Source organism: Procambarus clarkii, chromosome 80 (genome assembly GCF_040958095.1).
Source record: "Procambarus clarkii isolate CNS0578487 chromosome 80, FALCON_Pclarkii_2.0, whole genome shotgun sequence".
NCBI classification, from domain to species: domain Eukaryota; kingdom Metazoa; phylum Arthropoda; class Malacostraca; order Decapoda; family Cambaridae; genus Procambarus; species Procambarus clarkii.
Genome location: NC_091229.1, coordinates 13,709,049 through 13,722,015, shown reverse-complemented (window position 1 = coordinate 13,722,015; position 12,967 = coordinate 13,709,049). Strand labels below are relative to the sequence as shown.

The 12,967-nt window shown below is 43.1% G+C and overlaps 1 protein-coding gene across 1 annotated transcript in view; it reads left to right on the top strand.

Annotated features, from left to right (window-relative positions):
* The window catches only part of LOC138357758 (integrin alpha-IIb-like), a 148,422-nt gene that overhangs the window by 42,130 nt on the left and 93,325 nt on the right, over positions 1 to 12,967 (top strand). Inside the window, exons 6-7 of the mRNA XM_069314765.1 lie at positions 945 to 1,334; positions 4,872 to 4,968. Coding sequence (XP_069170866.1) covers positions 945 to 1,334; positions 4,872 to 4,968 — 487 coding nt within the window. The remainder of the gene's footprint in view (positions 1 to 944; positions 1,335 to 4,871; positions 4,969 to 12,967) is intronic.

Genomic DNA, 12,967 nt, shown 5'->3' with positions numbered 1-12,967 from the left:
ACACTATGAAGCAACTTTGAGAACTTTGCGAGGCAGTCAGCGTCCCTCAGGTGTTGAAAACTGTACGTCTGATGGACTGTTCTGCCGTCACTGTCATAGGTAACAAACGTATCATTTGTCATTACTGAATAACCACCTAACATCTACACGTATCGCATATATTTCTACCCTCGAAAAACGTGACAGGCAAAGTAGCATTTGGTTGCAATCCATAACATACAAACGTCATTAACAGTTACTGTTGTAACTTTGCCAGTGCTGCAACAGCTCATGTCTGAGTATTCGTTCAATGGCTACTGTCTAGCATACAAAAGTACTCTTCGTACATGTGAATAAATATCTAACTCTTAAGGAATGTTAATTGTGTGTATTGGTAGTGTGTCAACTAATATATGCAAATCAAAGAAACTTCAACTCCCTCAAAACAGGATGTATAAATTAAAAGAGTCAAATTTCCATATACATTTGTACATACGCCTACAACATAGTTTGTTCTTGTTATTCATATTAATATTGACCTTTCAGTAAACAAAATATGATAAATAAGGGTTAACTTAAGCATTCCTATACTTCATCTAAATTCAACAAGATTAAAACCTACTAGATAATTTGCATACATATAATTATCTGCATAGAAGAACTAAACTAATTAATGTTCATGGTGAAATTAGCATATCTACTTCTACTGGATATTTTAAATAATAAGCAAAAGTAATTAATAAAGCATGCAATGGTCTGCAAATTGTAAAAGATCAAATGGACTTCCTGTCCCTGACAACAGAAAACAATGGGAAGTGTTATGAAACTCCCGATCAGATCTTAGAATCTATAATCTCCTTTTACTGCCAAATCCAGTAACTTTTGTGCACATTATCAAATTACTTAAGTGTGCACATATCAATTCTAAAATTATTTAGGTGTGCACAAATTATCGCTTCCTGCAGGTGGTGGAGCTGACGACGCTGAGCAGGAGGGAGGGAGCAGGAGGCGTCGGGGAGCTGCTGGAGGAGGGAGCAGGAGGCGTCGGAGAGCTGCTGGAGGAGGGAGCAGGAGGCGTCGGAGAGCTGCTGGAGGAGGGAGCAGGAGGCGTCGGGGAGCTGCTGGAGGAGGGAGCAGGGGGCGTCGGGGAGCTGCTGGAGGAGGGAGCAGGAGGCGTCGGGGAGCTGCTGGAGGAGGGAGCAGGGGGCGTCGGGGAGATGCTGGGAGCGGCCCTGGAGGCGTGTGACCTGGACGGAGACGGGGAGGACGAGGTGGTGGTGGGGGCGCCTCTAGGCCGGGTGCCTCTCTCCTCAGGATATAAGGAGACCGGCAAAGTCCTTGTTATTGTACCTAAGGTTATCTTTGATGACGCTTGCTCGCTCTTCTTGTTCACTTCTTACATTTTGTTGGGATATCAGTGTGTTTGAATAATATTTAAAATTTGTAAAATCTATTAAGGTTATATCTTTAGAAATTTTATATGATTTTATTAGTATAGCATTTTGTGATATATATATATATATATATATATATATATATATATATATATATATATATATATATATATATATATATATATATATATATATATATATATATATATATATATATATATATGTGTCGTACCTAGTAGCCAGAACGCACTTCTTGGCCTACTATGTAAGGCCCGATTTGATTTGCTTTATTTTCAACCAATTCTTTCAAATTTGTTTATTTCTTTTATTATTATTATTATATTATATTAAGAACATAAATTATTGACTTAGTTATGTTAGTTTAGGTTAGCTTAACATAGGTTAGGTAGGGATGGTTAGGTTCAGTCATATATCTACGTTAGTTTTAACACAAATTAAAAAAATGAACTCATACATCATGAAATGGATAGCTTTATCATTTCATAAGAAAAAAAAATAGAAAAATATATAAATTCAGGAAACTTGGCTTATTAGGCAAATTGGGCCTTGCATAGTAGGCCGAGTACTGCGTTCTGCGTATATTTTGAGAACAGGTTTCCTTTAATATACATGGAATTGAACACAACAGCATTCTTATGGAAATTTTTCATTCAAAGTAAATACCTTCTACCATCTATAGACCCGGACTTTAAATTCTGGAGGGATATAACTGATATTGTAAACCTTGCAGTGAAAACACTCGAATTCGTGCTGTCACTTACTATGACAATGCTTGTACAGCATTCCTCATTATGATAAACAACATTTATATTTCCTCTGACAAAATGTATTGTAGTTATGAAGTATATGGATATAAATGTAATGCTGGAGCCTGTGCTCTCTTCCATCAGATGCTATATTGGACATGCTATGAACACCCACAGTAGACGTCTCACACTTCATTTGCAAGACGAAGGAATTATTCAACACCGCAACACCATCCTGAGTTATCATGCAATTGTAAAAGGCATCACAATCTGCCCGAAACACTGAGCCTTTTAGTGGCTTTGCAAGAATGCAACAATAGCAATATTATGTAATCTCACAAACCCATTGTACCTACTTCTAAATCATTATTATTATTACTTGCTGTGCCTGGCCATGCGTTGCTGAGCCACAGCAACCCTTCCCTGTCCTCCCCACCATTCCCCTCCCCTCCTCCGTCCCCTCGTCCTTCCAACCAATCCCCACTCCCCCACCATTCCCCCATCCCCTCGTCATTCCCCTCATTCCTCTCATTCCCCACTCCTCCATCCCCTCGTCCTGCCCAATCATCCCTCCACTCCACCATCCCCCTCATCCTCCCCCATCATTCCCCCCCCCCCTCACCCTCCCCACCATTCTCCACTCTCCCATCCCCTCGTCCCCACCATCCCCACTCCCCCGGCCCCTCTTCCTTCCCACCATTTCCCTCTCCCCCTTCTCCCCATCTTCCCCACCATCCCCTGCTCCCGTCCTCTCGTCCACACCACTTCCTCGTCCAATGCGTTCCCAAATGATCTGATGTTCCCATCGGAAAAATGGGAGCATCAAATGATCTGATGTTCTTAATTATCACTGAAAAATAAGAAGAGTTAAAAAACGATATAAAAACAATGAAAAGAAAGACTGTACTCACGAAATGAACGGTATGGTAAACAACACAGCTCAATTCCAACGCAATGTCACACAAAATAATTAAATCAAAATAAAAAAAAGTCGAAATCTATGAAAATTAAATTTATCAATGCTGTCAAAAACATTGAAATGGAATCGTAACATATTTAGTATAGCGTGTGTTGCTTTTATGTGCAACAAATGGCACTATTTTTCAAAAAAGCATGTTTTTACCTGTCACAGGTGTGGCGTCTATATAGCATATATATATATATATATAAAACATGTATGTATTTGAATGGACCGTTGAGTCAAAGTTTCAAAGCAATCAGTGAAGAACTTTCAGAGATTACAGCGTGTGTTGCTCTTACGTTCAACAGATGGCGCTGTTTTTCAAAAAACATGTTTATACCCGTCACAGACGTGACATCTATAGTGTGTATATACAAACACGCTCGTGTGCGAATGGAAAGTTGTGCCAAAATTTCAGAGCAATTGGTGAAGAACTTTCGGAGATTAGCGTTATTGAACAAACATTTACATTTGTAATTACGTAGATTATTATTATTATTATTATTATTATTATTATTATTATTATTATTATCATTATTGTTATTATTATTATTATTATTATTATTATTATTATTATTATTATTATTATTATTATTATTATTATTATTATTGTTATTATTATTATTATTATTATTATTATTATTATTATTATTATTATTATTATTATTATTATAATCACCGCACACACCACCGAACGAAGGAGGTTGCGCACACCGGAAGCCTTCTATATTCACGAGTTTGTCCAAATAATTTTTTATTTATTTATTTACTTATTTGTATATACAAGAGTTCTTACATTCTTGTACAGCAACTAGTACGCGTAGCGTTTCAGGCAAGTCCTTAATCCTATGTTCCCTGGAATACGACCCCTCGAAAAATCGTTTTACAAACAGGTACCCATTTTACTGTTGAGTTAAACGGAGGCTACAGTTAAGGATTTGCGCCCAGTAAATCCAACCCCGGCCAGGATACGAACCCAGGGCAAAGCTCTCGCGAAATGCCAGGTGAGCATCTTAACCACTACATCACGGAGACTGCCGAAATTAACCTCCCAAATGCATTAGCATTGAACATCCAGCTGTTTAATAGTTCTCCTTTGACCCAGATGGTAGATACCTGTCGTGTTGGATCACTATCACTTGATGTTAAACAGCTATCTCCTGACCACACAGTTCTTCACTCTCTACAATTAAAGATTACATATTTCTAAACAGGAGTATGATGGGGGCGAAGTGAACCCTCACATGTATATTTATGTCCTTGCATGTATATTTATGTCCTTGCATGTATATTTATGTCCTTGCATGTATATTTATGTCCTTGCATGTATATTTATGTCCTTGCATGTATATTTATGTCCTTGCATGTATATTTATGTCCTTGCATGTATATTTATGTCCTTGCATGTATATTTATGTCCTTGCATGTATATTTATGTCCTTGCATGTATATTTATGTCCTTGCATGTATATTTATGTCCTTGCATGTATATTTATGTCCTTGCATGTATATTTACAATGCTCGTGTTTTCTGTAGCATGCGTGTATGTATCTGAAGAGGTCACCCTGTTGAGGGAACGTTGTAATGAAATGGAACGACTAAGTGATCTGGTGAGTCTCCACCTCCAGACTTAGATGGTAGAAGGGATTTGACTTAGAATGGAAAGATCCACAAGAAAATTAGCAATTGTAATAATGCTGTTGTGCTTAATTCCATGTGTCCTCTTTTTCTCTCTCTCCCTCCATCTCTCTTTCCTTTCGTCCCTCCCAGCATGGCGTCACACACACTCTGGAAGGGACAGAGGACTTCGCCTGGTTCGGAAACAGCCTCGCCTGCCTTGGAGATATTAACAACGACGGCTACAAAGGTTCGTCTGCGTCTGTTGCAGCTCTCTGATGTAATCTTCTGTAGCTTTCTGGAATAGATTTCTGCTGTCGACTTCAGACTTTGCCCTTTGCAGTAACCTTCTGGCTGTGCCTCACCTGTAGGGTCGCCATGTCTGAACAGTCAGAGTGAAGGCTACCTCCACTAACAGTCACCACGACTCTCCGTGGCCCCGACCACGACCCTCCATGGCCCCGACCACGACCCTCCATGGCCCCACCATTGACTCTCTGTGGCCCCGTCTACGACCCTCTGTGGCCCCACCCACGACGTTCTGTGGCCCCACTCACGACCCTCTGTGGTCCGTCCTACGACCCTCCATGGCCCCACCCAACGCACACACTTTGGCCCTTTGACGTTGTATATCAACCCATCCTCCTGTTTAGATAGTAGTTTTTGTAACTATGTGTACTATAGTACAAAGATTGATGAATGCAGCAATTTGATAGTAGAATTTTGTACTATTCACTTTACAGAGGCTGAAAAAATAAAGCTAAAAAAAAACAAAAGTTTAAACAAACTGAAAACAAACCTTGCTGGGACTAGAATCTAGTTCCTTGTTTCATAGTATTTAATTCTAGATACAAATTAATGACCAAAAATTATGTACTACTAGCAGTACCCGGCCACTCGTTGCTGTGGCTCAGCAACGCATGTGCGTTGCTGAGCCACAGTAACCTTCCCTGTCCCCAAGTTCTCCCAACCATTTCCCCCTCACCCGTCTCCTCGGCCTCCCAACCATTCCCCACTCCACCATTCCCTCGTCCTCCCCACCATTCCCCACTCCACCATCCCCTCTTCCACCCCACCATGCCTCACTCCCTGTCCCTTTGTCCTCCCCACCATTCTCCATTCCCCCATCCCCTCCATCCCAAACTCCCCCGTCCCCTCGTCCTCTCCACCATCTCTCACTTCCATCCCCTCCTACCATCCCATCCCCCACCATTCCCCACTCCCTCGTCCAATGCCTTCCCAAATCGTCTGATGTTCCTATCAGAAAATTGGCAACATCGAGTGCTCTGATGTTATCATCACTGAAATATAAGAAAAACAGTTAAAAAATTAAATGAAAATATGAAAAAATAAAAAAATAAGCTATACTCATGAAATGAACGGTATGGTAAACAACACAGTTCAATTCCAACGCAATTCACACAAAATAATTAAATCAAATTGAAAGTAAAGCAATATCTATGAAAATTTCAATTTATCAATGCAATCAGAAACATTGAAATGGAATTCGTGACATATTTAGTATAGCATGCATGTTGCTATTATGTGCAACAGATGGTGTTGTTTTTCAAAAAAAGCATGTTTTTCCTGTCACAGGTGAGGCATGTATATAGTAGATATATAAAAAGACGCTCCTATTCAAATGCAATGTTGTGTCAAAATTTCAAAGCAATCGGTAAAGAGGTTTTGAAGATTTCCCTCACATGAAAAACACAGTTTTTCAGAAAAAAAACATGCTTTTTATGCTTTTCACATGCTTTTTTTAAAACGTGCTTTTTTTTAGAAAAAAAACATGCTTTTTATGAAAAACACAGTTTTTCAGAAAAAGCATGTTTTTTTTTTTTACCGTCACAGACGTGACATCTATATAGTATGCATATAAAAACCTGGCCGGATGCGAATGGAACGTTGTGTGAAAATTTCAAAGCAATCGGTGAATAACTTTCGGAGATTAGCGATTTTGAACAAACGAACATTTACATTTTTATTTATATAGATTAGAAAAGACGAACTTTGCATTTTTGCTTAGTTCTGTCAAGTCTTGGCAACAAATAGTGACTAACGTAAGTCGTGATGTGTTCCTGGGACTTGCTGGAGTAATTTTCTGTGTTGTGGGAGGCAAGCTCTGTCGCGGCTGATAACCATTGATCGTGGACGATGTGTACTTGAAGATAGTGGACTCACCAGGATTGATGAATACTGCAGATCTATTGAGTGTCCTGGGTGAAAGTGAACAGTCGACCACTTGAACAGTCGTGATTGAACGCTGACTTGCATAAAGACCGAGACCGTCTTTCTACCATCCAGCCTAAGTTTTTGGGCACCATTCCTTGCCCCCGTGTTCGAAATAATCAGTGTTTGATTTAGTTGGGGGGTAAGTCCAACAATCTGTGGACTAAGTGTGTAACAGCTCTCTCTTTGTTAACATAATTATCTTTAAGGAGCTGAACTGAGAGATCATAACCCTGACTATTTAGGGTCAAATTTGGTACCACCTTTTCAGCTTCACCTTTAAGCTGAGCCTGTAGGTATGTGGATTTGGTAGTTTTAGGAATTGTGAGTTTTGAGTCCATAGAGTCAACAAATTTATTCCAGAAGTTGTCTCAACTTTCATCCTCTGATCCAGAGAATGTGAGTAAACTGATTGAGGGCAGTTTATTTTCTGGTTGAGAAGTGTTAGGGAAAACTATGGTTGTTTCCTTGAGCTGGGCCACTATTGTGTATCTAGGATTAAATCACTACAATGCAGGAAAGCACCACCCGAAAGGGTAAGGTTTATTTGTTATTAATTACCTAAATTTCATGTGTAACACCTGTGCTTCACATGTTATTGTCAACTTTTATGGTATAACTTGTTGACAAGTAACTTGTTGACAAGTAACTTGTTGATAAGTAACTTGTTGATAAGTAACTTGTTGACAAGTAACTTGTTGACAAGTAACTTGTTGACAAGTAACTTGTTGACAAGTAACTTGTTGATAAGTAACGTTGACAAGTAACTTGTTGACAAGTAACTTGTTGATAAGTAACTTGTTGATAAGTAACGTTGACAAGTAACTTGTTGACAAGTAACTTGTTGACAAGTAACTTGTTGATAAGTAACTTGTTGACAAGTAACTTGTTGACAAGTAACTTGTTGATAAGTAACGTTGATAAATAACTTGATGATAAGTAACTTGTTGACAAGTAACTTGTTGACAAGTAACTTGTTAATAAGTAACTTGTTGATAAGTAACGTTGATAAGTAACTTGTTGATAAGTAACTTGTTGACAAGTAACTTGTTGACAAGTAACTTGTTGATAAGTAACTTGTTGATAAGTAACGTTGATAAGTAACTTGTTGATAAGTAACTTGTTGACAAGTAACTTGTTGACAAGTAACTTGTTAATAAGTAACTTGTTGATAAGTAACGTTGATAAGTAACTTGTTGATAAGTAACTTGTTGACAAGTAACTTGTTGACAAGTAACTTGTTAATAAGTAACTTGTTGATAAGTAACGTTGATAAGTAGCTTGTTGATAAGTAACTTGTTGACAAGTAACTTGTTGACAAGTAACTTGTTGACAAGTAACTTGTTGATAAGTAACTTGTTGACAAGTAACTTGTTGATAAGTAACTTGTTGATAAGTAACTTGTTGACAAGTAACTTGTTGACAAGTAACTTGTTGACAAGTAACTTGTTGATAAGTAACGTTGACAAGTAACTTGTTGACAAGTAACTTGTTGACAAGTAACTTGTTGACAAGTAACTTGTTGATAAGTAACTTGTTGACAAGTAACTTGTTGACAAGTAACTTGTTGACAAGTAACTTGTTGATAAGTAACTTGTTGATAAGTAACTTGTTGACAAGTAACTTGTTTGTCGTGACGCTGAACCCCGGTTCATTCCGAACACAGCGATTACACAACACATAACACCTTGCCTCAGCAACCGTTACTACCACCGTGTACTCCTACACACACCAGACCCTTGAGGCGTACCACTAGGTTTGTACTGCAACACAATGAGTGAACACATGGAAGGTATTTAAAGGCCGTCGTGTTTTGTCATTTAATTACCAAGAATAGACTCTGACAAATAATAATATATTAACATACTCTATTAGGTCAATACACTTCCAATACCCATAGACCACTTGACCTCCGCGATCACCACCCACACTCGTAACTTCCACCTAAGTCCCTAATACGGAATGATTACTACAACGCTCCACACCCGGTTAGTCTTACATTCAATACTCACATACTGCCGACTTAACTTGGTCACTAAGATCACAACAGGCTCTCGCATAGCTGTCTGCTACACTTCGCTGCTGCCACAAACGGAGACCTCGGAGGACTTGCCAGTTCCACTCCCACAATCAGACTGCCTCCAGCCAACCATGGCCTCAATCATTTCACCACGCCTCTCAAGGAAGGTATAATCCGATTAACCTTATCCCTAGAGCGGTAACCTTATTCCTAGAAGCCTGACGAAGAATAATTCCTCTTTCCCGGAATTATTAATTTGGCTAAACAGCTTCGGTCTTAATCCATTGACCTTTCTTAGATATGTGATCCATAGTCTGTCTACTTACATGTACTTCCAATCATCATTCGTTAAGTGTTGTAGTAATGATCCTCTAGCTAATAATTCCTACTAACTTGTGGATTACAACACCACTCCCCTCCTTAAACACGCATATGTCCCCATATGCATCATTGCAATGGTTCCATTAGTGTAAGGACCTGGAGGATGCACCCACCATATGTGTACAACTACAAAATCATCCAAAAAGTTCATCATACACACGATGAAATAAATTAAAATTTTCCCCGACATGACTCACAACACTTCTCCAACATATACATTATATTCACATCATAGCACAGGTAAAATAGTCTGAAATAATTTTTCCCATCTCCAACAATGCACATATACCTAAACTGCTGACATATAATTACATACAAACATAACCATAAAATTACATGGACCAGAATGCTGGCACTTAAACAGAAATGACACTAGTCATTAATATATACACAACACATATATATCTAAGGTTCTTCATCCTTAGTAACAAGTTAATAATTTAACATCTTGCCCTGTACTGTTAACATAAGGGCTTACAATGATCACACAATGTTTCACTGGCCTCCTCCACAATTGGCAGCATCACTTCTCTTGTCTTCGTGTCCCATGGTTGCCAGGTCATAGATCCTCCATGACCCAGACAAAACCCAGGCTGTCCAGCCTGGTGAATGTTGTCAATGTCCCATCGTTGCTCTGAGCTACCGTGATCCTGGCCTCCAGAGCAACGGAGATTCCTACCCCAGGGTCATGTTCCCTTGGGTCTGTGCTGACGTCTCGTTCCAGGGCACCAATCCCAGAACGCTGTAGATCCCTCACAGCTCTTTGGTCTAGGCCCATCCGCCCAGAGTGTGTCCACCTGTATTCACACCTTCCCGACCGCTGTACCTGCAAAATATTCCCTCGGAGCCCCCTGGCTCGATCCCATTATTACATGACACCCTCGGCTCCTTACTCTCTCCCCATATATAGCCTGAGCGCAGCTGCAAAACCATTGCAGCTGGCCCTTATCCCTGCTTTGATGTCAGGGGGCGAATTTCGCCTATAACGTCACGTTGGCTTCACTTCCACCCCCCTTTTTTTCTAGAATAACTGAGTGTAGCCTCATAGCTTCCCTTCTACTCTACCTGAAGCTCTGTGACATGATCCCGGGGGACCTTCTCAAGCCTAACACTCAGTAATGGTGCCGATGAGGTAATATACAGTATATACATACATATACATTATCACAATAAATACCTCATTAAAATCATTTCACACTTATGTCACTAAAGCATCATACTGCCACTGGCTCGCTTCTAGCGAGATTCCTGTAACAACTTAATTAATGAGAAATTAGTATATCTACTTGGCTCGCCCACTGCAACCACCAACACCTGAAATTTGAAATTCTACCTTATAATCTTATCCATAAGACTTACCCACTCCGACTTAATTAATGAAAATTTTAATGAAAATAATGATTTTTTATTAGTCTTTTATGAGTCTTGCCAGATGTATCGACTTGGCTCGCCTACTGCAGCCACCAACTCGGCAATTATCTACATTTCATCTTATCCATAAGACTTACCCACTTCCGACACACCATCACCTCTGGTCATCCCAACCACTGATGATGATTGGTGATGATGATGACACTGATGATGACACTGATGATGATGATGACATTATAACGCCACACATCCCCACAACCACTTCCTGCGTCCTAACGCACCGACCTTGCTACACCAATACTCACCTTACCGACCACTACCTGGCGCCCCTGCGCCACCATATACTCTACAACACCACACTCGATACCAGGCGTCCAAACGCCACTACACTACACCACCCAATGGCGTCCCCAACGCCCTCAACACAACACCCGGCGTCCCCAACGCCATCAACACAACACACGGCGTCCCCAACGCCCTCAACACCCGGCGTCCCCAACGCCCTCAACACCCGGCGTCCCCAACGCCCTCAACACAACACCCGGCGTCCCCAACGCCCTCAACACAACACCCGGCGTCCCCAACGCCCTCAACACCCGGCGTCCCCAACGCCCTCAACACAACACACGGCGTCCCCAACGCCCTCAACACCCGGCGTCCCCAACGCCCTCAACACCCGGCGTCCCCAACGCCCTCAACACCCGGCGTCCCCAACGCCCTCAACACAACACACGGCGTCCCCAACGCCCTCAACACCCGGCGTCCCCAACGCCCTCAACACAACACACGGCGTCCCCAACGCCCTCAACACAACACCCGGCGTCCCCAACGCCATCAACACAACACCCGGCGTCACCAACGCCATCAACACAACACCCGGCGTCACCAACGCCCTCAACACAACACCCGGCGTCCCCAACGCCATCAACACAACACCCGGCGTCCCCAACGCCATCAACACAATACCCGGCGTCACCAACGCCATCAACACAACACACGGCGTCACCAACGCCATCAACACAACACCCGGCGTCACCAACGCCATCAACACAACACCCGGCGTCCCCAACGCCATCAACACAACACACGGCGTCCCCAACGCCCTCAACACCCGGCGTCCCCAACGCCATCAACACAACACACGGCGTCCCCAACGCCCTCAACACCCGGCGTCCCCAACGCCATCAACACAACACACGGCGTCACCAACGCCATCAACACAACACCCGGCGTCCCCAACGCCATCAACACAACACACGGCGTCCCCAACGCCATCAACACAACACCCGGCGTCACCAACGCCATCAACACAACACACGGCGTCCCCAACGCCATCAACACAACACACGGCGTCCCCAACGCCCTCAACACCCGGCGTCCCCAACGCCATCAACACAACACACGGCGTCACCAACGCCATCAACACAACACACGGCGTCCCCAACGCCCTCAACACCCGGCGTCCCCAACGCCATCAACACAACACACGGCGTCCCCAACGCCCTCAACACAACACACGGCGTCCCCAACGCCATCAACACAACACACGGCGTCCCCAACGCCCTCAACACCCGGCGTCACCAACGCCATCAACACAACACAGCGTCCCCAACGCCCTCAACACAACACACGGCGTCACCAACGCCATCAACACAACACACGGCGTCCCCAACGCCCTCAACACCCGGCGTCCCCAACGCCATCAACACAACACACGGCGTCCCCAACGCCCTCAACACAACACACGGCGTCACCAACGCCATCAACACAACACACGGCGTCCCCAACGCCCTCAACACCCGGCGTCCCCAACGCCATCAACACAACACACGGCGTCCCCAACGCCCTCAACACAACACACGGCGTCCCCAACGCCATCAACACAACACACGGCGTCCCCAACGCCCTCAACACCCGGCGTCACCAACGCCATCAACACAACACAGCGTCCCCAACGCCCTCAACACAACACACGGCGTCACCAACGCCATCAACACAACACACGGCGTCCCCAACGCCCTCAACACCCGGCGTCCCCAACGCCATCAACACAACACACGGCGTCCCCAACGCCCTCAACACAACACACGGCGTCCCCAACGCCATCAACACAACACACGGCGTCCCCAACGCCCTCAACACCCGGCGTCACCAACGCCATCAACACAACACAGCGTCCCCAACGCCCTCAACACAACACACGGCGTCCCCAACGCCATCAACACAACACACGGCGTCCCCAACG